A 22,296-nucleotide genomic window follows, 5' to 3' on the forward strand; every position below is an offset into this window, starting at 1 on the left:
CCCTGTCTTCTCTTTTGCCAGAAGACCTGCCTCTCTTTCCGGCAGCTTGTCTGGGTATCAATGACAGCGAGCCGAATCCACGCGCAAATCCGCCTCTGCTTTTTCCAAACTCCCTTTTCCTCCGTCCGCCGCTTCTCTGCTGTCCACCACATCAATCTGTCCATCGCACCGCTACCATGTCATTCTGCAATGGTTCCACACCTGCTGGCACAACTTCCAATGGAACCACTGCGTGCATGCAGTTACAAGAGACACGCCCGCACACGCAGAGGGTTTGACGAACTGGCAACAGCTTAATCCGCATACCATGTTCCTATGCCAACACGCAACTCTGATGCCAGAAATATGGCAATTGATGCACCTCAATGTTCTCAGGCTGTTCACACCGTCATGGCATTGCCGACCAATCGACCGGTCGATGGACTCCGAGGCTGAAGTGGGCGATCAACAGCTGCCGATAGGGGATAGTGGTAGACACTTTGATGCAGTCAAGTGCGCGACGTTAGCCGTGCCTCCGTACGCCCATCCGCATCGGTGAGAGAAGAAGGTGTCGAAGGCGGTCGGCTTGAGGCCTGGGACTGAAGTGAACGAGGGAGCGCAGAGACGAATGACGGGCCATAAGAGACAGAGCTTGTGTCGTCGTTGGTCTGTTGACGACCTCGATTCCTTGCGTTCCAGACAGCCTACCCGTTTTTGCGAGCATTTGGCCGCCGCTTGCTTTCGCCGTCGAGGATTGGTAAGAATAGGCACTTTACAGCGCCTTGCTTGGTCAGATTCTCCTTGCCAGTCGCCCCCGTCCTTTTGTTGGGTTTGTTGTATTGCCATGCCACACAGACCTCGCCTATCTGTGCTACGTAAATGGCTGGGGAGAGGAGAGCAAACTCAGGGACATGAACGGCGGAGACGCCCTGTTCTCGCCATCTTTCTATCTCGCGGCACAGGATAACCGACACAATTGTGGTGTTGATGACTGACTCATAGCATGTAGTGGGCGAAGCGGGATGGCCGTATATCCCGTCATTGTACCTAGCTCCCTCTTTCGCGTTCGTCTGCTGTGCTTTGTCTCGCCTCACTTCCTTTTTGCAAAGCCCTCACGCCACTCCATCAACAGCGGCTGTGCCCCAGCTCCGAGGTGTTGCAGTCAGACCTCCCTCGGCTTGTTTGCCCTACTCAACTGGACGATTCGTCGTTTCGTCTTGGCTTGTTTCATCCCTACTCTGCCTTGTGCGGGTAGACGTGCAAAGCGCAGGTAGAGGCATTGAAGACAAGGATGTGATGGGCGGTCTGGTGTAGTCCGAGGTAGTATGGACGGGACGAGGGCGTGTGGTCTGGTTCCTGCCGCTCGTTTGTTTGTTTCGTGGTCAGCTGAGTCTTCCAACTAGTGGGAATTGAAGAGGGAGGGTGGCGCCGCGTTCTGGGGCGCAGAGGGGAGCTTCTGGCCTTGTTGAGGCAGTCTACGCCATGAAACGTAGGCTGAGCGTGGCGGTAGGTGTTCTGTGAAAACAAGTAGCATGCTTCAAAGTCAAACGCCCCCAAAATGTGTAGCAGACATCTGTCCCGCAAACGGCGGAGGGCGGCCTCGTTTAGACGAGTGTCAGGTCCAGTTGTCACCGTGCATGGTTGAAGCATGATTGTTTGTTGAATTCTTCATTCACCGTGGCCCGTGAGTCTTGAAATTGAGAACCATCCATTTTTCGGCCTCACAGATATCACTCTTTAGACTCCGTGACCAAGACGTCGTGAATTTTGAAACGCAGAGAAAGGAACCCGACCATCCCCACATTTAGCTGTTCATCCATCCCATACTATGCGACCACCCGGCCCCGATGCTCCACCGCTTACTGCTGCTCAGCGTAAGCCTCGGCGGGAGCCTGCTCGGCCTGCGCCTCAGCCTCCTCAGCCAGCCTCTGCTGCTCAGCGGCCTGCTGGGCGGCAGCAGCCTTGGCGCCGTAGTCCTGGGACATGGGCTGGACGATGGGCTGCTCCTCCTTGGGCTCGATGATGGTGACGGAGTCGGGGAGCGACTTCTGGGGGCCGGCCTTGCCCTCGGGGTCGGAGCCGCGCATGATCTTGACCTTGATACCGAGGACACCCTGGCGGAGCAGAACGTGGCGAGTGGCGGTGTCGATGAAGTCCTGGGCGGGCTGACCGGAGTGGATCATGAAGCCGTCCTAAATCACGTTAGAATGTGCCCGAATGCGACGGATGCGCTCCCACGTACAGTGAACTTCATGGACTTGGCACGGGCGGCCCTGAGCTTTCCGGAGACGACGACCTCGCAACCCTTGGCACCCGACTCCATGATGAAGCGGAGGACACCGTAGCATGCCCTCCTGACGGCAAGACCGTTGAGGAGCTTGTAGCGGAGGGACTCGCACTGAGCGACGGCGGACAGACCACGGTTCGAGACCTTGGCGGCGTAGAGGGAGACCGAGTTCTCGGGGAACTTGAAGCGCTTCTGGATGAGCGAGGTGAGCTCGCGGATGCGGCGGCCCTGCTCTCCGAGAACCTCCTGGGTGTGGGTGGCGCGGATGATGATGTCGGTGACGGTGGGCGTGACGCGGACCTCGACACCGGAGTATCCCTCCTCAGCGAGCTCGCGCTGGAAGAACTCGTTCAGCTCGGCGTAGAAGACACCATCTGAAGGCAGTACGTCAGTTGCTGCTCAACTCGCGCTCTCGTGCTTCCTCCGCTGATCCATCTCAGGCCCAATCTTGCGGCTTCTTGGCCCAATGCCCAATTCTCGTCCCATACACCAAAATTTCAGCGCGACTGTGGAAAGGTGGGACCGTACCGGCGACGAACTTTCTCCTCTTGGAGCTGCAGGGTGGTGTTAGCGAATGCGCGACGGGAATTGCGAGCGAGACGTACATAGCGGCGTGAGCGGCGGCGGCCATGTTGACTGTAATTGACTGAGGATGATTCTACGCGGCGGGTAGAATCGAGGGGTCGCGGGAAGTCGGGTTGTCGTCGTCCTGAGTTGAGGTTGAGGTCGGCGGCAGCAATCAAGCGGAAAATCGATGCGTGGGCTCGCCTGTCTGTGGGCGCACGGACCTTGGCGAGCCAACCACCACCAACACAGTCCTTACATGTAATGTAGTAAATCGCAGCGCAACAACGACGGCTTCTGTCTGTACCTTTTGGAAATCTGCTTAATTATGTGTAGTATGAAGATTCTGGGTGAGTCATCTAAAATCCAAGTGCTCACTTTAATCTGCATTCGTGGCCTTGTGCTTTTTGTGCAGGAACATTTACTTCTTATCAGATCCGAGATCTAATCGATAGCAGATGGTTCGGCGACTCCCTCGTGTCCGAGGCTGCCCTGGGCTGGTGCCCGTGGTCGAGGTCGGCGCTCAAGTCCAGCGATGTCATTTAGCCCAAGCCGACATCCCACCTGGACTCTCGTATGCGCTTCCCAACCCTCTGTCGCGACAGCTGACCCCAACCCCCCGACTCCCTGAGCCCTGTCGACGCCGTCTTCTTCTTGCTCTTTTCTGTCGCGGGGCTGCGGCTGCTTTTTGCGCTCCACCATGGACAACAGAATCAAGGTTTCAAAGGTCGGCAACTTACAGCTCATCTGCCCCAGGCACGCTTCGCTCACCGCGACTTAGGTCGACAATGTCACCCTCTGGCGGACCGGACGGAAAGTTGACGGCACGCTGCATCTGCAACTGCACCACCTAATCTTCAAATACTATGATCCCGCCCAACCGCAGCCGCAGACAGCGGTCCAGGACAAACCTTCGGCATCTCAGCTCAAGTCCATGTGGGTAGCCTACCCTATGATATCACGATGCACCTACAGGCCATCCTTTTCGGTCCAGCACTCGCAGCCTGTCATGCGAGTCCAAGGTCGCGACTTTACCTTTTTCGCGCTGCACTTTGCCAAAGAATCCGAAGCTCGCGAGGCCTACGACACCATCAGGTGCCTGACTTGTAGGGTTGGGAGCATAGAGAGGCTGTATGCGTTCAGCTACAAACCGGTTGGTCCCGAAAAGGCCATATCAGGCTGGACCTTGTACGACCCGAGGCGAGAGTTTAAGCGCATGGGAATCAGTGCCAAGGATACAGACAAAGGTTGGAGGATATCGGCAATCAACCATGACTATCAGGTGAATACACCAGTCGCCATGTCATGCGGCCAGACTGACCATTTTAGTATTCCCCAACTTATCCTTCGCTCCTCGCCGTACCCTCGGTCATTTCCGACATGACGCTCAAATATGCCAGAGACTTTCGTTCTAGGGCGAGAATACCAGCCCTTGTTTATCTCCACCCCATCAACAATTGCTCCATAACGAGGAGCTCTCAACCACTTCCAGGCCTCCAGAGAAAGCGAAATCCGCAAGACGAGAAGCTCATTGCCGCCATCTTCGCCACGTCCAGACCAAATGGCGAGGTATTCATGCCCGACTCTCTCCGCCCTTCGCCTTCTCCGTCGCCGAATCCCGTAGACAGCCCAAGCCAGAGCACTGAGCAGCTACCCTCCATCAGCGGCGAGAGCTCTTTCGTCGTGGCTGAAGAAGATCATGCTTTGTCTGCGGCCACTAGCCCCCGAGGGCGCATGTATGGCGCGCAGCAAAAGAATCTCATCGTTGACGCTCGACCAAGGTTGAATGCGACTGTCAACTCGGCGATTGGAAAAGGCTCCGAGGACATGGCCCACTACGGCGCTGCAAGCAAGGCATACCTCGGAATTGCCAATATCCACGTGATGCGCTACTCGTTGAATAAGGTCGTCGATGCATTGAAGCACACTGACATGACAGACTTGCCTCCAAGTCGAGATCAGCTTGCCAAAAGTGGATGGCTAGAACATATATCCCTAATCCTCGACGGAGCGCGCATCATTGTGCGAGCTATTGCGATTGAACACTCGCACGTCTTGATTCACTGCTCAGATGGATGGGACCGGACTAGCCAGCTGAGTGCTCTTGCTCAGATATGCCTGGACCCATACTACCGAACTTTGGAGGGATTCATCGTTCTTGTGGAAAAAGACTGGCTTTCGTTTGGCCACCAATTCCGACAACGATCCGGCCTCCTCAACAGTGACAAGTGGTTTGAGATTGAAAATGAACGCATAGGTGGAGGAGAAGTCGCCAACAACGGTGCTGCGGGTAGCGGAAATGCGTTCGAGAACGCCCTGCTCAGTGCAAAGGGCTTCTTTGGAAACAAAAAGAATGACAGCAGGGAGTCTCTTGTGGATAACGAAACAGAAATGAGGTCTGGTTACGAATCCCCACGCTCCAATGGCACACCGCACACGCCCGAAAAGGGAAGTGCTACGAAACTTGACGAAGTCAGCCCCGTCTTTCATCAATTCCTGGACTCGGTCTACCAGCTTCTCTGCCAACATCCTACTCGATTCGAGTTCAACGAGCGTTTCCTTCGGCGTCTGCTCTATCATCTCTACTCTTGCCAGTACGGCACGTTTCTGTTTGACAACGAAAAGGAGCGCGCCGAGTACAAGGCCTCCGAACGCACCCAAAGCGTGTGGGACTTCTTCTTGGCTCGGAAAGAGATGTTTCTCAACGACCATTACGATCCTACGGTGGATGACCGAATTCGCGGCAAGGAGCGCATCTTTGTACCTGACATGTCCAAAGTGCGGTGGTGGGCGGAGCTCTTTGGTCGCAAAGACGAGGAGCTTAATGGCCAGGCCGTGTTCCCCCACACACAAAGGCAACGACCTCATCCAGAAGCGGCCGAGGCAGCTGGACCTGTTCTTTACAAGGTCGAGAGCGCCAATCCGGCGACAGGGGAGACAAAAGAACGGGAAGTTCACACCAATGAGAGCAGCTTCACGGGCGAGCCTGGGTTGGTGGCTGGCTTTGCAGCCCTCGCAACTGGTCGGAGAAGCCCCAGTCCAAATCCAAGCAAGTCGAGGCCGCAACCAATGGAGGTCGAGCTGCAATGAGGGCAGCAGCCTGGTTCAGAAACCACGTATACCACGATGAGTTGATGACTGCTTTTTTCGAGCGCGGAGTTTGGTTTGGCGGAGCATAGCTGGCGTCACGGATTTGTCTGGATTTATGCTGTCATTGCTGTCAATGCTTCAGAAGGATGGGATAAAACGAATGCATTTTAGTTTCTTGGGTTTGATTATTTTTCGAATTCACATGGTTGCTCGCCAGCACCTTCCCGCCGCCAGCCAATCAGCCAGCTTGCCCTGGAGCACAAACCCTGAACCCTGCATCGTGGTTATCACGGTGCAGCGGTACGTCATGGCAAACATCCAGTCCTGCGACCTCAGCCAGCGTCCACTCGTCTCTTTTGGGTCTGTACAGCCCCACGCCTTGCCGTCCGAACAATCAAGGCCGCCGTGACTGGATTCGTGTACCTGCATGCAGAATCAAGTCCAGCTCAGATATCCTCAGGTTCCCACGACGTCATTCGCCTGCCTTATTTAATCTACGGCGCGTCCTCGTTTGTCTTCCTGCATTCGACCTCTTCCTCTCTCGCAGCCCCGTCCAGTTCTCCGCATCCAAAATGGAGAAGTATCTCAACCGCGCCAAGTCAAAGCTCGAATCCAAACTCCAAGACCTCAACCTCTCGCACAACGACAGCCCATTGTCGCCAACCACCACCTCCAATGGCCCTCCTCCCATTCCTCCCAAGCCTCTAACTTCTTCACCCGACCGCGAAAGCAATCTGCACCCCGCATCCGCCGTCGACATCCTCCGCTACCGCTATCAACATGGCACGAACCTGGGCACCATCTTTTGCCTCGAGCGCTGGCTGTACCCACACCTCTTCACGGGGCTCCCCGAAAAGCAGACGTCCGAGCTCGCCTGCGCGCAGCACCTCGTCAAGCTGTTCGGCATTGACGGCGCACGCAAAAAGCTCGAGGAGCACTGGGCCAACGCGCTGACCGACTCTGACCTGGACTGGCTGGTCAATGAAGCCAAAATCAATGCCATTCGCCTGCCCATCGGCCACTGGACGCTGGGCCCCGACTTTTGCGCCCACACGCCCTTCGCCAGCGTCGGCGCTGTGTACGTCAACGCGTGGAGCGCGGTCAAGGACATTGTCGCGCGTGCAAAGAGCAGAGGCGTCGGCGTGCTGATTGACCTGCACGGCATCCCCGGCGGCGCCAACGGCAGCGAGCACAGCGGCACCAACTGCGGCAAGGCGGAGCACTGGGGGCGCGGGTGCGGGCACCTGCGGCAGAAGAGCCGGCAGTGTCTCGAGCACATAGCGCGCGAGATTGCCGACGACGCGGGCGGCTTTGGCGACGGCGTGTTGGGGCTCCAGGTGTGCAACGAGGCCGAGTGGGAGGCGCGCGGGCTGTGGGAGTGGTACGATGGCGTGGTCGACGCTGTCCAAGCAATCGATCCCACCCTGCCCGTCTACATTTCCGACGCGTGGAATCTGGAAAAGGGCGTCAACTACGCGCAGCGCGTCAACACGGTCAACCTGCGCTCGAGACCGGCGCCTGTCGTTGTCGATACGCATCACTACTGGTGCTTCGGCGACCAGAACAAGCACAAGGCGCCCGAGCAGATTGCCGGCGAGGCGCGGCACAAGCTGGACGGCGTGCCGGCGCGCGGAGGGGACGTGTTGAAGAAGGGGGCCGTGGCCGTCGTCGTCGGCGAGTGGAGCTGCGTGCTGGGCGAGGACAGCTGGAAGCGCAGCGGCAGGCCGCGAGATGAGCTGGTCAAGGAGTTTGGCACGGCGCAGTGCCAGGCGCATCAGGAGAAGGCCATGGGCGCCTTTTTCTGGACGTACAAGATGGTGTGTTCCTCCCTTTCCAAAATCCAAAGGTATCGTTTTGCTGACAATCGCGACTAGCAATGGGCCCCCGGCGGCGAATGGGGTCTGCAATCCGTCGTCCCGCGCGGCGCGCACCCTCCTCCCTCGTACCTCTCCCTCTCTCACTCAACCGTCCAGTCACGCCTGCAAAACGCCCTCGCCCGCCGCGACGACCTACGGCACGGAGCCGTCTCGTCGCACTCAAACTACTGGGACAACACTTCGCCCGGCACGCCGTTTGAGCACTGGCGCTACGAAAAGGGGTGGGAGACGGGCTTCGACGACGCGGCGGCGTTTTGGGGACACAGGAGCGATGACGGCGCGGAGAAGATTGGAAGCGTGGAGGTGTGGGTCAGGAAGAGGGTTGTCGAGAGCGGCATGGGCGGCGCGTACGTGTGGGAGTTTGAACAGGGGCTGCGAAAGGGCATTGCTGACTTCTGGGGGGCGGTGGATGGGGGATGTGCGTGATTGAGGTTGCTAGAGAGGGGTGGGTGAGCCAGGGGTAAGAAGATGAGAAACTGTTGTCCAGTTTTTGCTCATCACCATCCCAGAAAGAACCCGGACTAGGGGGACACTGCTCTGGCGTTTTCAGCACTTGTGGGATCCAACCAACTCTATTCTATTCCATTTCATCGCATACATACTCATCACTTTCCATCAATCGCCCATGGCCATCAATCCACTTCACCACTTGACCGCCTCATCGTCTGGTGTCTCACCACCTCCCCACTTGTCTCAGATCCATCTCGCAATCGAACTCGTCCGCCAGACATTGTCTTGTCTTAACTTGCTCCGTCGCGCTCTTTTCCGCTCCGCGTGTTTGACCAAACACATGCGTCTGAGACCTGCATGTACAGCTGGATGGAGCACCCGCACGCAAACGAAGCGAACGTGGTGTGGCGCCCACGAGGTCTTGCTCAAACGCGTGGGGTTGTGAGGTTGACTCTCAGTCTCTCAGAGGTTTCTTCTTCTTGCACCACCACTGTTGTGTCTGGGTGGGCCCGTCTGTTGTCAGGGGAGACTTTTATTTTCCATCTACTTAAGTTGTGAACTGCTTGGACTGGATGGGACATCTAGATGTGTAGATAGAGGCAGGTAAGGTAGACTTTAAACCATCATCTTTCTTCCAGTGACGACACAGTCCACCCACGCTAATCTGATCTCCATATCTCCAAACAACCTCCCCCTTCCCCTTCTGCCCCCTCCCTTTTCCCCCCTGACCCCCTCACCGACCGCCAGCACCACTATCACTTCTAGATCGCACACCCCTCCCTCCCTCTCAAGCCGACCCCGAGACCTAAACACCGGAGCCGCGCGCCCCACCTACCTCGCCAAGAAGCCTACCGCCGTCGTCGCGTGAGTAAGCTGACGCACCACCCGTTGGGTTGTTCGCTCCCCGCCGCCGGCGCCGCGGTGGCGTCATCGGTCAGCCAGAGGGCACCACCACGCGTCGGGTGCTCTCGAGTCGAAGGTAATCACTTGCCCAGCGGGTGCCTGCACTGACTGATTGCCCGCGCATGTGTGCTGTTGTGGGGCATACGAGTTGAGAAGCGATGGAGCGAGGGAGGGAGGGAATGGTTGTTTGTTTGGTGGCATGTGGGGTCGCCCAGAGAGACAGAGAGATGGATAGACGGATGGATAGATGGATAGATGGATAGATGGGAAAATGGAAATTCCTTCTTCTGTGCATGTATATGGGTAGGGTACAAGTGTTTTCTTGAGGTGTTTGCTGCTGCGTGCTGTAAAGAATGGTTGCACTGGACTAGGCGGTATGTACATCTGGTTTTCCGATTGACATGTTCATGGAGCAGTACCGGAGTACCAGAGCACCAGAGTGCCAGAGAACCAGACTCCCACCACCCAAAGCGCGTCGTCGTCGTCGTCGTCTTCTTCTCTGCTCCACTTCCATACGCACCACACCCTCCACACTTAACCCACCACACCCCCGGGCCTCTCTCAGACACACCTTCACCTTCATACGTACCTACCTACAGTACATGCAGCAAACAGAAACAGACCCAACCCACCAAAGAAAAAAACGCAGCCAGCGACAGCCGACACCCCAAATACACCTAGCGACTAGCAAACCCACAGATACACGAATATCTCCTCGCAACAGGGTCACCGCAGAAGCAGCGACATGGGTATCCCATGCACAGCAGGGCAGCGGCGGCGGTGGCGGACGGACGGGTAGACCCGTCAGTCTCAGTCTCTTGAGATGACCTACGGGCGTTTCGTGCGCTTCGCTCATCCATTCTCTTTCTATAGAACTCTTCTTCTTCATGTCTCATAGCGTGCGGATGGAAGACGCCAGAACAGGGTGCTTGGCTGTCGTCACATCAGTCCTGCGCGGTGGAAGGCCACGAGGCAAGCGAGGTGCTGAGGTGACGTGAGGTGAGCATTATACTTTGGCAGCCTCCAGCCACCTACACACAACGTAGATGGCCAATGTGGAAGCCACCTAACGAGTGCCAAGCAGCGAGCGAACGATGAGTGTGTCTAAATCTCCACAACTGACGAGTGACGACGGAGAAAAGACCCTTCTTTCTCACAGAGGTAGCTCTTACATATGGGTGGCGCCCACGTGTGTAGCCGCGCGCTCCTCTGTCGTCATCCCGTCTGCTTAGGTTGTCTGTCCCTCTGTTGCGCAACGGGCATTATTCGTCGAGGGGAGGGTGAAATGATGCGCCATCCCTCCACGCCAGAGTCAACCTGAACCCGCAGAAAAGTTGGACCTGCTGAGCCATATGACAGACCAGACAGCTGAAACCCCATGTCTCTGTTTCACGCCGTCCTCACCACGAGCGAGCGAGTCCTCCTCTTAAGCAGGAATAGGATAGCCAAAAAAGAAGACGGCATGAAACAACAGCCATTCCAACATTCGACCCAACGCTGTCGTGCGACGCGCAGCGCCAACAGCCAGCAACAGCCAGCGAGCGGGTTGGCGCCCGCCGACCGACCGCTATATATAGCCCGCGCGGCGGCGGCGGCGGCGGCGGCGGTGGTTGGAGAGATTGCAAAACGATGGAGAAAATGGTGGAGGGGCAGGCAAGCAGGCTGGGGTGTGTGTGTGTGCTGTGCTCGCGGGCCGGCTGGCCGGCCGGGGAGAAGAGACAAGACGGACGCGGAGAGCCGGGATGAGCCGACTGGCCGACGGGAGTGTTAGGGCGATGGCTGGGCGTGCGGGCGAGGCGCAGCAGCAGCAGCAGCAGCAGCAGCAGCAGAATTTTTGGAAGTGTGCATACACACACATGTACGTATGCGTCATATGCCTTTTTTTTTTTTTTTTTTTTTTTTTTTTGGCTGTTTAGAGTTTTGCGATTTGTGCTTGGCGGGCAAGAGAGAAGACGTTGGAGATGCATGGCTACGCGTGGTGTTTTGGTGCGCTGCGCTGCGATGCTGGATCAGGAGTCTTGATTACCTAGGCGCAGACGACGACGCGGCTAGTCGCAGACATTATTTCAGATTGCAAGGCGCGGGTTGGGGGGGAGCACGACGACAGTTTGTATATACAGTAGCGAAAAGTGTGAGTGGGCAGAGCAGAGCAAAAGTCTTGTCTTCCAGCAACAACAAGCAGCGGTGAGGAGTAACAAGCAAGAGAGCAGCAGCAGTGACTTGGAGGAAGCGCGGCAAGCCAGGCGCATGCGTCGCCTTTCCGCAGCAGCATAGGTAGCGCAACCCGGACGCGTTGACGGACGCGGTGACGCAGTGACGCAGCAGCACCAGTGCCGTGAGCAAGGTATCTAGGAGTAGTTTGTTGAGATGGCAGGGAGGAGGATGGCTAGAAAATCGAGGCAGGCCGGTTGATTGGTTGGCCCATTTAGGTTTCGACGGACAGGCTTGCGTTGGCTCTGAGTTGGGCAAAGTGTGACTCGACTTTGGTTGACAGACAGCCGGAGCGCGGCTAGGGGTAGTGAGTGAGGCGGCGCGGAACGATGCTGCTGGGGGGAGAGCGCGCAGTTAGATCTGATGGTTCGCGATTTGAAAAGTTGAAGTTGTTTGTGGCTGGGAATGTTGTGATTATTCTTCTTTCTATTTTTCTCTCTGTGGCAGGTTTGGAGGACGCTGCTCTCTGCGTTGAAACAGTAGCCTGGTACAAGGTGGTTACGGAATAGCGCCAAGGGGGCCGGCGGACGGGAGAGCGGGACGAAAAGATGAGATGCGCCAGCGCCCGCGCAAGCTGCTCGCCGTCAAAACACTATTGATTTCCTGCTTGTTGGTCCTGGGCTGCAAAAAGAGCAAGGGCTGGCGAGGACCTGAAGTAGTCCGTCTCCGTTTGCAGAGCACATGGAAGGTCTGGTCGCTTCTTTTGTTCGAATCGGCGGGAGCGGCTGCTGTTGTTATGTATGGCTTGCGGCGCTAGCGGACGACTCCGTTCCTAGAAACAATGGGTGGTTACCACGGGCAAGAGGACAAAGCCTCGTCATCATCATTGGCGTTTTTCTATCGATTCCGAGCTGTTGGTGTATTGACGTCCAGACGCCCACAAGACTGAAAGACTGGGGACGGACTTCTTAAAGTGACGGTGAGACTGTCGAGGCAAAGATGAAAAACCATGGTTCTCTCATATGTCAAGGGACTATCGAATGTCACGGGCCGCAGCGTCTTGATGGCATATGCCGAGGGGGAATCGAGGGATGCGGCAGATGTAGAATCTAGTGCGACAGGCCGAGGCCGCTCAAAAAAGCGATGCGCGTCGTGGCACCGAGGTAAACAAAGCCAAGGTTACCCCAATCGATGGCATTCCAGAGGTGCGGCGACCAGTAGACAGTTGGGCCCAGGGCCTTGACCGAGTACAGGTGACCCAGGTCGGCGACGAGCAAGACTAGCAAAAAGGGCTTCCAGACGCGCAGGTCGGTGGTGGAGCGCAGGACGAGGGCTTCGGACAGGGCGAAGGCGAGGTACATGTTGGCGAGCTGGGACAAGACGATGCGGGTTCCCACGGGGACCAGGCCCGCTGGAGGAGCTGAGGGCAAATGGGTCAGGTCGAGGTATGTGGCCGGGTAGAAATGCGCGTAAATGGCCCCGACGAGGGTGCTCAATGGTTCGACGTAGAGGAAAAAGAGGCGATAGAGGGCGGGGATAGCCATGGCGATGATGCAATTGACGAGTGAGTGGTTGGGCAGCTGGGATGTTGAAATTTTTTTTGAGCTGAGGGTTCGGACAGAATGGCGGCGAAGGGGGGGAGAGGTGAGAGAAAGGGCAGGGCTGGCACTGGCTCAGGGCATTGAGTGACAGTTGAGGTGAGCAAGCCGTGGTAGTCCTAATGAAGCCGTCAGCCGAACGCGCAGGCAGGTTCAAAGTCTGAAAGCGGCATCGTCAGATGATTGTCTTGTTGTTTGATTTCTTGGTTACAGTAGTTGCAGTGCTGCGGTGCATTGAGAGTGAAGTGTGCCGCGCCGCCGCCGCCGCCGCCGCCGCCCGCGCCCCCAGGCCCCAGCTAGCAGTTGTTCAGGCTCAGGCTCAGGCTCAGGTTCGCACTAAAGTAGAAGATGGACCCAGCCAGCCCACCACTACCAGCGACCTGTCATCCAATCCCAAGCCATCGTCGTCTGCCATCATCATCATCTCATCTCTCTTTCGTCCTCTCTCCCTCTCTCACTCTCTCACTTTACTCTTCTCTCGCCCGACCGACGCTCTCTCGACTCGACTCTCTTATTCTTCCTCCCTCCCTTGCCCGCCCGGCGCCCTTTTTAAAATTCCTTCTCGCCGCTCGCTCTCACCACCGACTCACCTCACCTCTCGCTCTTCGTCCCGCTTCGGTCCTGGTCCTGGTCCCACTCTGCTGTCCGTCACCCACGACGTCTTCGTCCTCGACACGACCCGCCCGACCCTCTCCGTCTCCAGAGCCCAGGACGCCTCTTCTGCATTGCTAGCCTTGCGCCCGCATTCCGTCATCGACTCCACTCCTTCGACCTGACCCCTTCTCAATTATTACCTTCTTGCGCGTGCGCTAGCCCCGACGACGTCCGTATATACATACATCGTCCGTCTGTGCTACTCCACCTGCCGACCCTACCATGGTCCAGCGCCGCCGCTCAACCCTGTCCTTCCGCCCCAAAACATCTCACCTTGCCCCGCCCTCCAACACCGACTCGTCCTCGTCTGCTGCTGCCACCACGTCGTCGCCACGCCCCCCAAAGCGCACTCAGAGTCAGGTCTTTGACCAGCCTGACCATCATCACCATCATGCCCCCCACGCCAAGCACAAGGCCTCTCTCAGCATGAACACCACCTCGTCGTCGTCCCACAGCCGCCGAACCTCAACCATCCAGGGCCTCGAGATTGCTCTGGAGCAGGTCAAGCAGATGGTCAAGAACGCTTCGCACCGCACCCGCGACGGTGCAATCACCATGGCAGGCTCATCCTCTGGTCCGTCCCGGCGTCAGGAGGTACCCGTCCCCACGCCTGCCTATGCTCCTTCCTCCCTCGATGGCGACACTGCCGACGACGACGACACCCACTCGTCCTCTTTACCTCACCTCTCCAATGGCCTCGCCAACTCGTCGTCCGCCTCTCACTCGTCAATGAACATGCCAAAGCGTTGGGCAAGTGCACGCAGGAGCCTCAAGAAGTTCCGACGCCCTGCCGTCTCAGGCCCTGCCAACGACCGCTGGAATCCAGTCCCTCCGCCCTCCCTCGTTGGGCCCCCATACATCAATTTCGCCGCTGGCAATGCCGCACGCGAGGCTGCCAACCAGTACAACCAGCTCAACGCCCACAACATGAGCCTCTTCACCAGGAACAGCTACTCCAAGCTGTCATCGCCGGGCGCTCAGCCCTCCGAGACTGATAGTGTCATAGGGGATGACCAGTGTCAGCTCGTTGCGCCGCTGCCACCCAAGATGGGTAGGTCGTTACTGTCCAGCGCCTCCAGCCGCTTCATTGACACAAGCACAGACTTTGTCGCCATATTCCCCCGCGAGATCGCGGAACAGGTCTTTTCGTTCCTCGACGCCGCATCCCTTGCCACTTGCGAACGGGTCTGTACCTCATGGTCCGTTCACGCGTCATCCAGGCACGTCTGGCGCACGGTCTTTACGCGCCGGTACGGGCAGAAGATCCACGTGGACCCACCTCCGCTTCAAATGGGCGGTGTTGGCGCCGGTAACATTAGGCCGAATCAGGACTGGAAGAACATGTATCGCATTCGGAAGGTCATCGAGAGACGCTGGACGAGCTCGCACCCGGCAGCCATCTACTTCAACGGCCACACAGATAGCGTCTACTGTTGCCAGTTTGATGAGGACAAGATCATCACCGGGTCGCGCGACCGCACCATTCGTGTGTGGGACCTGAAGACGTACAAGTGCCTCAAGGTCATTGGCGGTCCTGACTCGAGACCCCAGCCCAACACCCCTCAACCACTGGAGGTGAAGCGTGCTTACACTCAATTCAATCACGCTTCGGTGAATGGCACGCCCGAGGGCCATGCGATCTTCCACCAGCCCAAGTTCTACCACGAGGCCAGTATCCTGTGCCTCCAGTTCGACGACGAGATTGTCGTCACTGGCTCGTCAGATAGCAGCTGCATTGTCTGGGACATCAAAACCTGGGAGCCCAAGTGGCAGTTGAGGGCGCACGACGCCGGAGTTCTCGACGTCTGCTTCGATTCGCGTTACATTGTCTCCTGCAGCAAGGACAACCACATTTGCATTTGGGACCGTAACACCGGCGAACTGCTTAAGAAGCTCCAGGGCCACCGTGGCCCGGTCAATGCTGTCCAGATGAGGGGAGATCTCCTGGTGTCCGCGAGTGGTGACGGCGCGGCAATGCTCTGGAATCTCAAGACGAAGGTTCTTGTCAAGGAGCTGAGGAGCGGAGACCGCGGTTTGGCAGCCGTTGAATTCAGTGATGATGCCAAGTTCGTCCTCGCCGGCGGTAACGACCAGACTGTCTACAAGTTCGATGTTGCGACGGGCGACGTTGTCAAGAAATACACCGGCCACACTGGCCTGGTGCGCTCTCTTTTCCTCGACACGCCCAACTCGCGTGTACTCTCCGGCAGCTACGACCAATCCATCCGCGTATACGACTACAACAGTGGCGATGAAGTCTCCGTCTACGACAACTGGACAACCAGCTGGATTCTCTCGGCCAAGAGCGACTACCGCCGCATTGTGGCAACGAGCCAGGACGGTCGAGCACTGCTCCTCGATTTCGGCTACGGCATTCAAGACGTGGAGCTCCTCGCGGGAACCAGCCGATAGCAGCACACGACATGTGGGATTCATCAACGGGCGTTTGATCTTTTTATGCACACGGCGTTGACAGCAGCACCAAGACCATACCGACAACTGCATGGCGCAACCACAGTGTTTTGAGAGCATGGAGTTTTCTGATGGGGCCTTTGTTTTACACCCACGTTCGTGTTTCTGTTTCTGTTTCACTCTGCATTCGACCATTGTCGGACTTACCCTTGCTTCTTTCCTGCGGTCATCATCTTTTTTTCATCTTCACAAAGACCATGTAATGTCCCCTGCTTACTTGCTTCTTCGATCCCATCTTCATCAAGGGGATTCTGTTTGTTTCTTTCTTTTGCATGGGTACCGGCGAGCTGAAAGGGAGAAAACATACCTTCGCTACTTGTTGTCATTGCTCATTTGTCCTTTTTTTTTTTTTTTTCAATTCCATAGACAGCAGAGACTCTTATTTTCATCAAGTCGAGACTCTTGCCTTACCCTGCTCTGTCTGCCTTTTACCCGATCTTCTGAAACGAGGAGAGGGACGGAGCTTGCTCTGGTCAGCGGGCTGCGTGGGTGTGATACGAGAGTAGCAAGCCGGTCTCTGATCAATCAATCACTAAGACTTTTCTTACTCTCATGTCGCGACTGACGATGACTCCATGTGCGTGGACGTGTGTACACATGCGTCGTGTCTTGAGTTTCTGCAATGCCCTCACTTCTCCTTCTCCCTCTCTCGCCCCTCACCACCCTCTCTCATACTTCAACCATGCATGCCATGCTTCCCCTTTGCACTTCCTTTCACCGTGCTGCCTCCTCACCCTTCCTTCGTTACGCCCCGGGGCTCCTCACCCTTGACCGTTCTTTCTCTCCCTCTCCCTCCCGATTGTTCTTTGCTCAAATGCGCAACTTTGCCTGCCTTGCCCTGCCTTGCCCTGCCCTGTCCCGTCCTGCCCTGCCCTGTCTAGCCCTGTTTCTCTTCTTGGACTGTCATTTGGATTGATGGCGCTTGACGATAACAACCAACAAGAACTGATGCGTCGTCGTTTTTGATGCAGATGCAGATATGTTTGGGCGTCGTGCAAAGTTTCGACAGGAGGGGAAAAATAGGCGCAACAGAGGAGGAGGGGAGGCAATCACACTGATCCAAGGGGATGAATGGAATGGCTGGGCTGCCTGTTGTGGGAGATTCTTGATTTGGTTTCCTTTTTTTTTTTTTTTTTTTCTTTCTTTCTTTCTTGGCTGTTGCTATTGATGTGTTTTTTTGCTGTGGTGCTCCTTTTTCTGCTGTCTGCTTTTTGTGGTGTTTGAGAACCGGACGAGGCTGTGGTGGAGACCAACCCACCCACCCGTCTCTTTTCGTCCATCCCCTCATCCTGTTCTGTTGTTCGTTCAGTCTGTCGCTACTTTACCTACTACCTTACCTACCTAACCTACCTACCAATCTTCCCATCACCATCACCGCCTGCCTTCGGCCTACCTACCTCACACCCTCACAAACAACTTCCACTCCAAACCCACCACCCAGCGCACGCGTCTACGCCGCCGCTTCACGGTCCAGCTCGGGGTAACGCCTGTACAAGCCATCCGAGTAGGGCAGGCGGCGGTCGCTCTTAACGTACGCGCTGACGGCGCCCTCGTCGTTCTTGATACCCGGGTAGAAAGTGTCGAAGATATGGGGGTAGTCTGACTTGCGGGCGGCGAGCTCGTTGGGGAAGGCGTAGAGGAGGCTGGTGGGTCGTCAGTCAGGCAGTTGTGGGGTGGTTCTGTGGGGAGAAATAGGAGGAGAGAGAGAGATGGTGGTGGTTGTGTACCTAGGGGTACGAGAATTTGGGGGTTCGAGCACACATACCCATCAAGCACCTGCCACCACACCAAATCGGCATACGACAAGCCATGGCCGACCAAATACCGTCCCCCGCCGCGCCGGCCCTCCACATCCTCCTTATTCCACTCGAGCGCGGCCTCGAGGTGTGCGAGGAACTTGGGCAAGCGCGAGCCGCGGAAGTCGGCCGCGCGCCGCGCCGCCTCGGCCTTTTGCTCCTCGTAGTACATCATGACGGCAATGGGGTGGTGCGTGTCGTGCGTCTCGTTGGACAGGTCCAGCGCCGTGAGCAGCAGCTGGCGGGCGAGCAGGTTGGCTGCGCTGAGGGGAGGCCCCGGCGCGAGGCCGACGGCGTGCGCGACGTACTCGACGATGGAGGGGGTCTGCGAGATGACCAGAGGGTCGTTTTGGGGAAAAGAGACGCGGAGGGCCGGCAGCGCGAAGATGGGGGGATGGGACTGGGTGGGCGTGGTCGAGAGGGCCCAGTAGACGTCGTTTTTGGTGCTGTTGGACACGTCGGTGTAGGGAACGGAGCTGGCTTCGAAGATGAGCCGAATGTACTCGCCGCGGCCGGGGATGGTCGGGTGGTAGAGCAGCTCGTAAGTCGTGTCTTGAGTGTTTTCGGCGGTGCGAGCGCGCTTGGATGGGGGAGATGCGGCGGCGGACATGGTGGTGTAGGATTGGCTTGAGGAGCTGGTCAATACGATGAGGCTGGCTGATTGGAGAGAATTGGGAGCTCTGGAGAGAGATTTATAGTTGTGATATTTGAGCAGTGGATGCGGGGGACGAAGACGCGGTGACGTCAGAGGGGACCACGATGTTTGTAAGCTCCGTAAGCAAGCGCGGAATTGGAGTCGTGGTTTGCAACTGTAGGGCATCCAGGGAGACAATGCTGTGGTTCCTGGGGATGTTGGTGGAGGACGACGGCGGTTGTGAAGGAGACCAATGGTAGCAGTCGGGGAATGGTGGAGGTGCAGCGGGCGGCGCCAGTGGACAACTGAAAGTCGACGTGGGATCGCTGTATGAACAGCAATAGAAGCGCGCGCGACTTGCCATGACTCGGACGCGTCTCTCTCTCGCTTTCTCACGATAAGATTGGCGCCAAACCCACGCACCCACCAGTCAATCACGTCGCAGTCTGACTGTCTCTCATCGTCTGCTCCGCTGCTGTTTTTGCAAACTCACCGGCCAGCACTTTATTTTACGTTTGCACCTGGTTGGCTCTCACCTGCATTTCACTCGCAACCTCGATTGCCTACCCACCTACATCCGTTTGCTGACGGACACCTCTCTCTCCCGTCACTCCATCCATCGCTCCACTTACACAGGCCTGGCTCGCCGTCACTCATTCCCCAGCCGCCATCATGAACGGCTACGAAGACAGTCTTATGGGCGCTTTGGAAGAGAAGCTCGATGGCTTCCGTAAGAGCGACCAGGAACGAGAAGCTCTGCTGTTAGTACGTTTACCCATCCCGCACTCTGCATTTTGACCACACCACCATGCAGCCGCAGGCAGGCGCTAACTTTTGCCGCAGGACATGGTACGCGAGTACAGCCAGCTTAAGATGATGTACAACGAAAAGTGCAGCGATTTCGAAAACGAAGTCCAAGCCCGGCGATATTGGCAAACCCAAGTCCGCAACCTCGATAGAACGCTGGCCGTCACGCGCCAGGAAGCCGATAACAACCCCTTCGTCCTAGTCCTAATTGACGGCGACGGCGCCATCTTCCAAGACGCCTTCCTCAAGGCTGGTGCTGCCGGCGGCTCCGATGCTGCTTATAAGTTGCTGTCGGAAATTAGAAATCACGTACTCGACGTTTACGAGGGAGCTGCTGGCCACTGGTCCATCATGGTGCAGATATATGCCAATTTCGAGGGTCTTAGCAGGAAGCTTACGTCGGTGGGAGTCTTGAAAAATCCAAGCGAATTCTACGCCTTCACGCGTGCCTTTACCCTCAACCAGCCGCTGTTCAACATGATTGACGTTGGAAGCGGCAAGGAGAGGGCCGACCACAAGATTAAGGGTATGCCGTCACGCACGCCGCCAGATGTGGCAGGGTACTTTGTCTAACAGGGTCCAGAAATGATGCGTCTTTTTATCACCAACGTGCAGTGCAAGCACGTACTCTTTGGCGGGTGCCATGACAATGGCTACATTCCTAACCTGGAGTGAGTGGATTGAGCCGGACGTCTCGAGCCCAGCTAACGTACCTGCAGGCCTTACAAGCACGATGCCAAGATGTCCAAGCAGCTTGCGCTTTTGGAGACTACTCCGGCCCAGCCTGGATTCCATGCTCTTGACCTCAAGATTGTCAAGTTTGACTCTGTCTTCCGGGATGAGGAGCTTCCCGAGCGCATCGAAAGGGTTGTGACTCAACCCCCTCCGCCGCCGCCGCAGACGCTCCCGATTAGGCAAAACTCTTCGCCAGTGTCGACAACGGCATCGCCTCTGCAGACCATTACGCCATTGTCCAGCACTCGAAGCGAAACCCCTAGCACCAACGCCAACGCTTCCTGGGCCACGCTGAGCAAGGCTGGCGTCCAGGGCAGGACCATTTCAATCGCCCCGACCAAGCCGCCTCAGCGCAAGTTTGTGTATCTCAATGCGTACGATCAGCGTCTCGACGAAAAGCTGCCCAAGCCCGATCGTATGACGGTTGAACGATTCCACGCCAGGATTGCCAAGCAAAAGATTTGCAACGAGTACCATCTAAAGGGCACTTGCTCTAACGGAGTGGCGTGCCCATATGCCCACGGGGAGCCGCTCAGTGCGACCGACAAGAACATGCTGCGGCACAAGGCGCGCTCTCTGCAGTGCGTCATGTCGTCGGACTGCCGCAACCCGGACTGCTTCATGGGACACCACTGCCCGTTTGACGACGGGTGTCCCAGGGGCGACAATTGCTACTTTTCGCACACGCACGACATGGATAGGGTATGTAGGACGAGGGCGGTGGTGGATGTTTTTTGAACGAGCTGGCTGACACGAACCAACAGGAACCGCGGATGAAGCAATACGAAGACGGCGAGGTGGAGATCATTGGTCGACACTAGAAAGTCATACGCGAGACGAAGTGGTTGATTATCAGTATCAGTATCCAAATCGCTATCAGGGTCTCTTCGGAATAGGGGGACGGAGTTGGCTGGAGAGGTATGAGTCAAACGGGATAATGAGGGAATGGATAGGCGCAGGGCAAGTCTATAAGATGAATGGATATGGAGCCAGCCACGGCACGCATAGTGGCGGATAACGAAAAGCATATCGTCTTCCGGTGACGGTGAAGGTGGACGGGGTTAAGGGCGTGCGGTGGTCTCCGGACCGCAGAATGGTCGATCAAGGGGTGAGGCAAGTGTTTTGTGCACGTGGAGTCGGTGTGGCCGTGGGTGTGTCAAGGGTTGAGGAGAATTTTATGTTTGGCACCAGTGCCACACAGGGTCAAAGAGGGACAAGATGCACAGGACCCGGGGGGATGGTTCGGGGTGGGCCGTCCGTGTGCGACCAAAAGTGGCCCCCTAGTCCGTAAGGTTGTTTTGTTGGAGGACGCGTCGGGCCCGGAAGCAGTGTGTTCCGTTTGTCGTCGACAACGGACCAACAACGGACAAGTGATTGGTGGGTCTGTTTTTTCTCTTGATGGTCTCAGAATGGTTGTTTCGTGGTTTCATGGCGTGCCGGCGTTCGGCTGTTGGCTGCATGGGGAATGGTATCATGGCAAGGCTTGCGGCTGAGGCACCGCGTCCAAGCCAACGTCCTAGCCTCCATGTATATCGCACAAGGCAAGACGCGTCGTTTCTTCTGCATTGTTCGAGAAGCTTTTCCACCTACTCCAACTGAATGACTGTCGACCGACTACGCGCTGGACAACTGGACAACGACATCCAACGCGGAGTATATACTGTATACTGTACTGTACTGCACTGCAGACGTCAACCACCTCGCCGCAGCATCCCAAATCCATGCCTCCGAGGGTCCCTTGACACGCCGACGGACGTTGCCGCCCACGGCTCGGGGTGCCGCACGTCGGAGTCGACGATCCGACTGGCTGATCTGCCTTTTGCTGCGTGAATGAGTGCCCATGCCAAAACGATCAAAACTCCGTGCGGCCATCGCTCGGTAGCTGCAGCAGTCTGGTTGGTACATTATTCTCCAAGTACCAAGTCCAAGCCACGCCTCACGCTTTTTCTCGACCTCCAGACACCTTTTCGCCATGTCTTCCCCTTCCGGCCTCCCGTCCTCGCTCTCCATGCGCCATGCCCATGCTACCGGTTAAGACCCGCCTGCTTTCAATCCTTCTTACTTATCACTGTTGCCCTCGCCGTCAATCTTCTGCAAAACGCGCCTAGTCCACCGCGCCCACCACGTCTAGTCGCCGTCGATCCTCTTCCCTCGGCGGGCCATCACCTTCTCTTTCTCTCGACTGCTCCGATCAGGTCAATGTCCGCTTTCCCCATGGCACCTTAGCCCTCGTCCTAGTCCGCCTTTGTTGAAACCAACCCTGCCCTGCTGTCCACTCGAGCCCCTCTTCGTGAAAAAA

General features: G+C 56.9%; 7 protein-coding genes across 7 annotated transcripts; 4 read left to right on the plus strand and 3 right to left on the minus strand.

The window, feature by feature from the left end:
• Positions 1-1,838: 1,838 nt before the first annotated feature.
• Positions 1,839-2,897, minus strand: BKA78DRAFT_290863 (40S ribosomal protein uS3; the record flags this gene model as incomplete). The annotated part of the gene is made up of 4 exons (XM_066885810.1): positions 1,839-2,171; positions 2,222-2,640; positions 2,795-2,820; positions 2,872-2,897. 4 exons carry the CDS (start codon positions 2,895-2,897, stop codon positions 1,839-1,841), a joined length of 804 nt encoding a protein of 267 aa, XP_066748801.1.
• A 633-nt stretch (positions 2,898-3,530) lies between these two features.
• BKA78DRAFT_290864 (protein phosphatase) lies at positions 3,531-5,920 on the plus strand (the record flags this gene model as incomplete). The annotated part of the gene is made up of 3 exons (XM_066885811.1): positions 3,531-3,557; positions 3,612-4,112; positions 4,160-5,920. The coding sequence occupies 3 exons, from the start codon at positions 3,531-3,533 to the stop codon at positions 5,918-5,920; spliced, it is 2,289 nt and encodes a 762-aa protein (XP_066748802.1).
• Positions 5,921-6,206: 286 nt separating this feature from the next.
• BKA78DRAFT_3732 (glycoside hydrolase superfamily) lies at positions 6,207-8,323 on the plus strand. Its single transcript, XM_066892758.1, has 2 exons — positions 6,207-7,737; positions 7,795-8,323. Exons 1-2 carry the CDS (start codon positions 6,493-6,495, stop codon positions 8,221-8,223), a joined length of 1,674 nt encoding a protein of 557 aa, XP_066748803.1. The 5' UTR covers positions 6,207-6,492; the 3' UTR covers positions 8,224-8,323.
• Positions 8,324-12,410: 4,087 nt separating this feature from the next.
• BKA78DRAFT_348274 (uncharacterized protein) lies at positions 12,411-12,845 on the minus strand (the record flags this gene model as incomplete). Its single annotated transcript, XM_066890607.1, has 1 exon — positions 12,411-12,845. One exon carries the CDS (start codon positions 12,843-12,845, stop codon positions 12,411-12,413), a length of 435 nt encoding a protein of 144 aa, XP_066748804.1.
• A 1,827-nt stretch (positions 12,846-14,672) lies between these two features.
• Positions 14,673-15,956, plus strand: BKA78DRAFT_232561 (WD40-repeat-containing domain protein; the record flags this gene model as incomplete). The annotated part of the gene is made up of 1 exon (XM_066883800.1): positions 14,673-15,956. A coding segment is annotated over one exon (1,284 nt), but the record flags the coding sequence as incomplete, so codon positions are not given.
• A 1,519-nt stretch (positions 15,957-17,475) lies between these two features.
• On the minus strand, positions 17,476-18,431 carry BKA78DRAFT_290868 (uncharacterized protein; the record flags this gene model as incomplete). Its single annotated transcript, XM_066885812.1, has 2 exons — positions 17,476-17,668; positions 17,791-18,431. The coding sequence occupies 2 exons, from the start codon at positions 18,429-18,431 to the stop codon at positions 17,476-17,478; spliced, it is 834 nt and encodes a 277-aa protein (XP_066748806.1).
• Positions 18,432-19,127: 696 nt separating this feature from the next.
• Positions 19,128-20,818, plus strand: BKA78DRAFT_348277 (C-x8-C-x5-C-x3-H type zinc finger protein; the record flags this gene model as incomplete). The annotated part of the gene is made up of 5 exons (XM_066890608.1): positions 19,128-19,220; positions 19,299-19,788; positions 19,846-19,933; positions 19,982-20,699; positions 20,762-20,818. The coding sequence occupies 5 exons, from the start codon at positions 19,128-19,130 to the stop codon at positions 20,816-20,818; spliced, it is 1,446 nt and encodes a 481-aa protein (XP_066748807.1).
• Between the last annotated feature and the right edge of the window lie 1,478 nt (positions 20,819-22,296).

This window comes from Phyllosticta capitalensis (genome assembly GCF_038381095.1).
Source record: "Phyllosticta capitalensis strain CBS 128856 chromosome Unknown BKA78scaffold_1, whole genome shotgun sequence".
Taxonomy (NCBI): Eukaryota; Fungi; Ascomycota; class Dothideomycetes; order Botryosphaeriales; family Phyllostictaceae; genus Phyllosticta; species Phyllosticta capitalensis.

Coding starts and splice junctions, on each gene's coding strand:
- BKA78DRAFT_3732 (XM_066892758.1), top strand. CDS start 6,493: ATGGAGAAGTATCTCAACCGCGCCAAGTCAAAGCTCGAATCCAAACTC. Junction 7,738..7,794: donor TTTTCTGGACGTACAAGATG/GTGTGTTCCTCC, acceptor AATCGCGACTAG/CAATGGGCCCCCGGCGGCGA.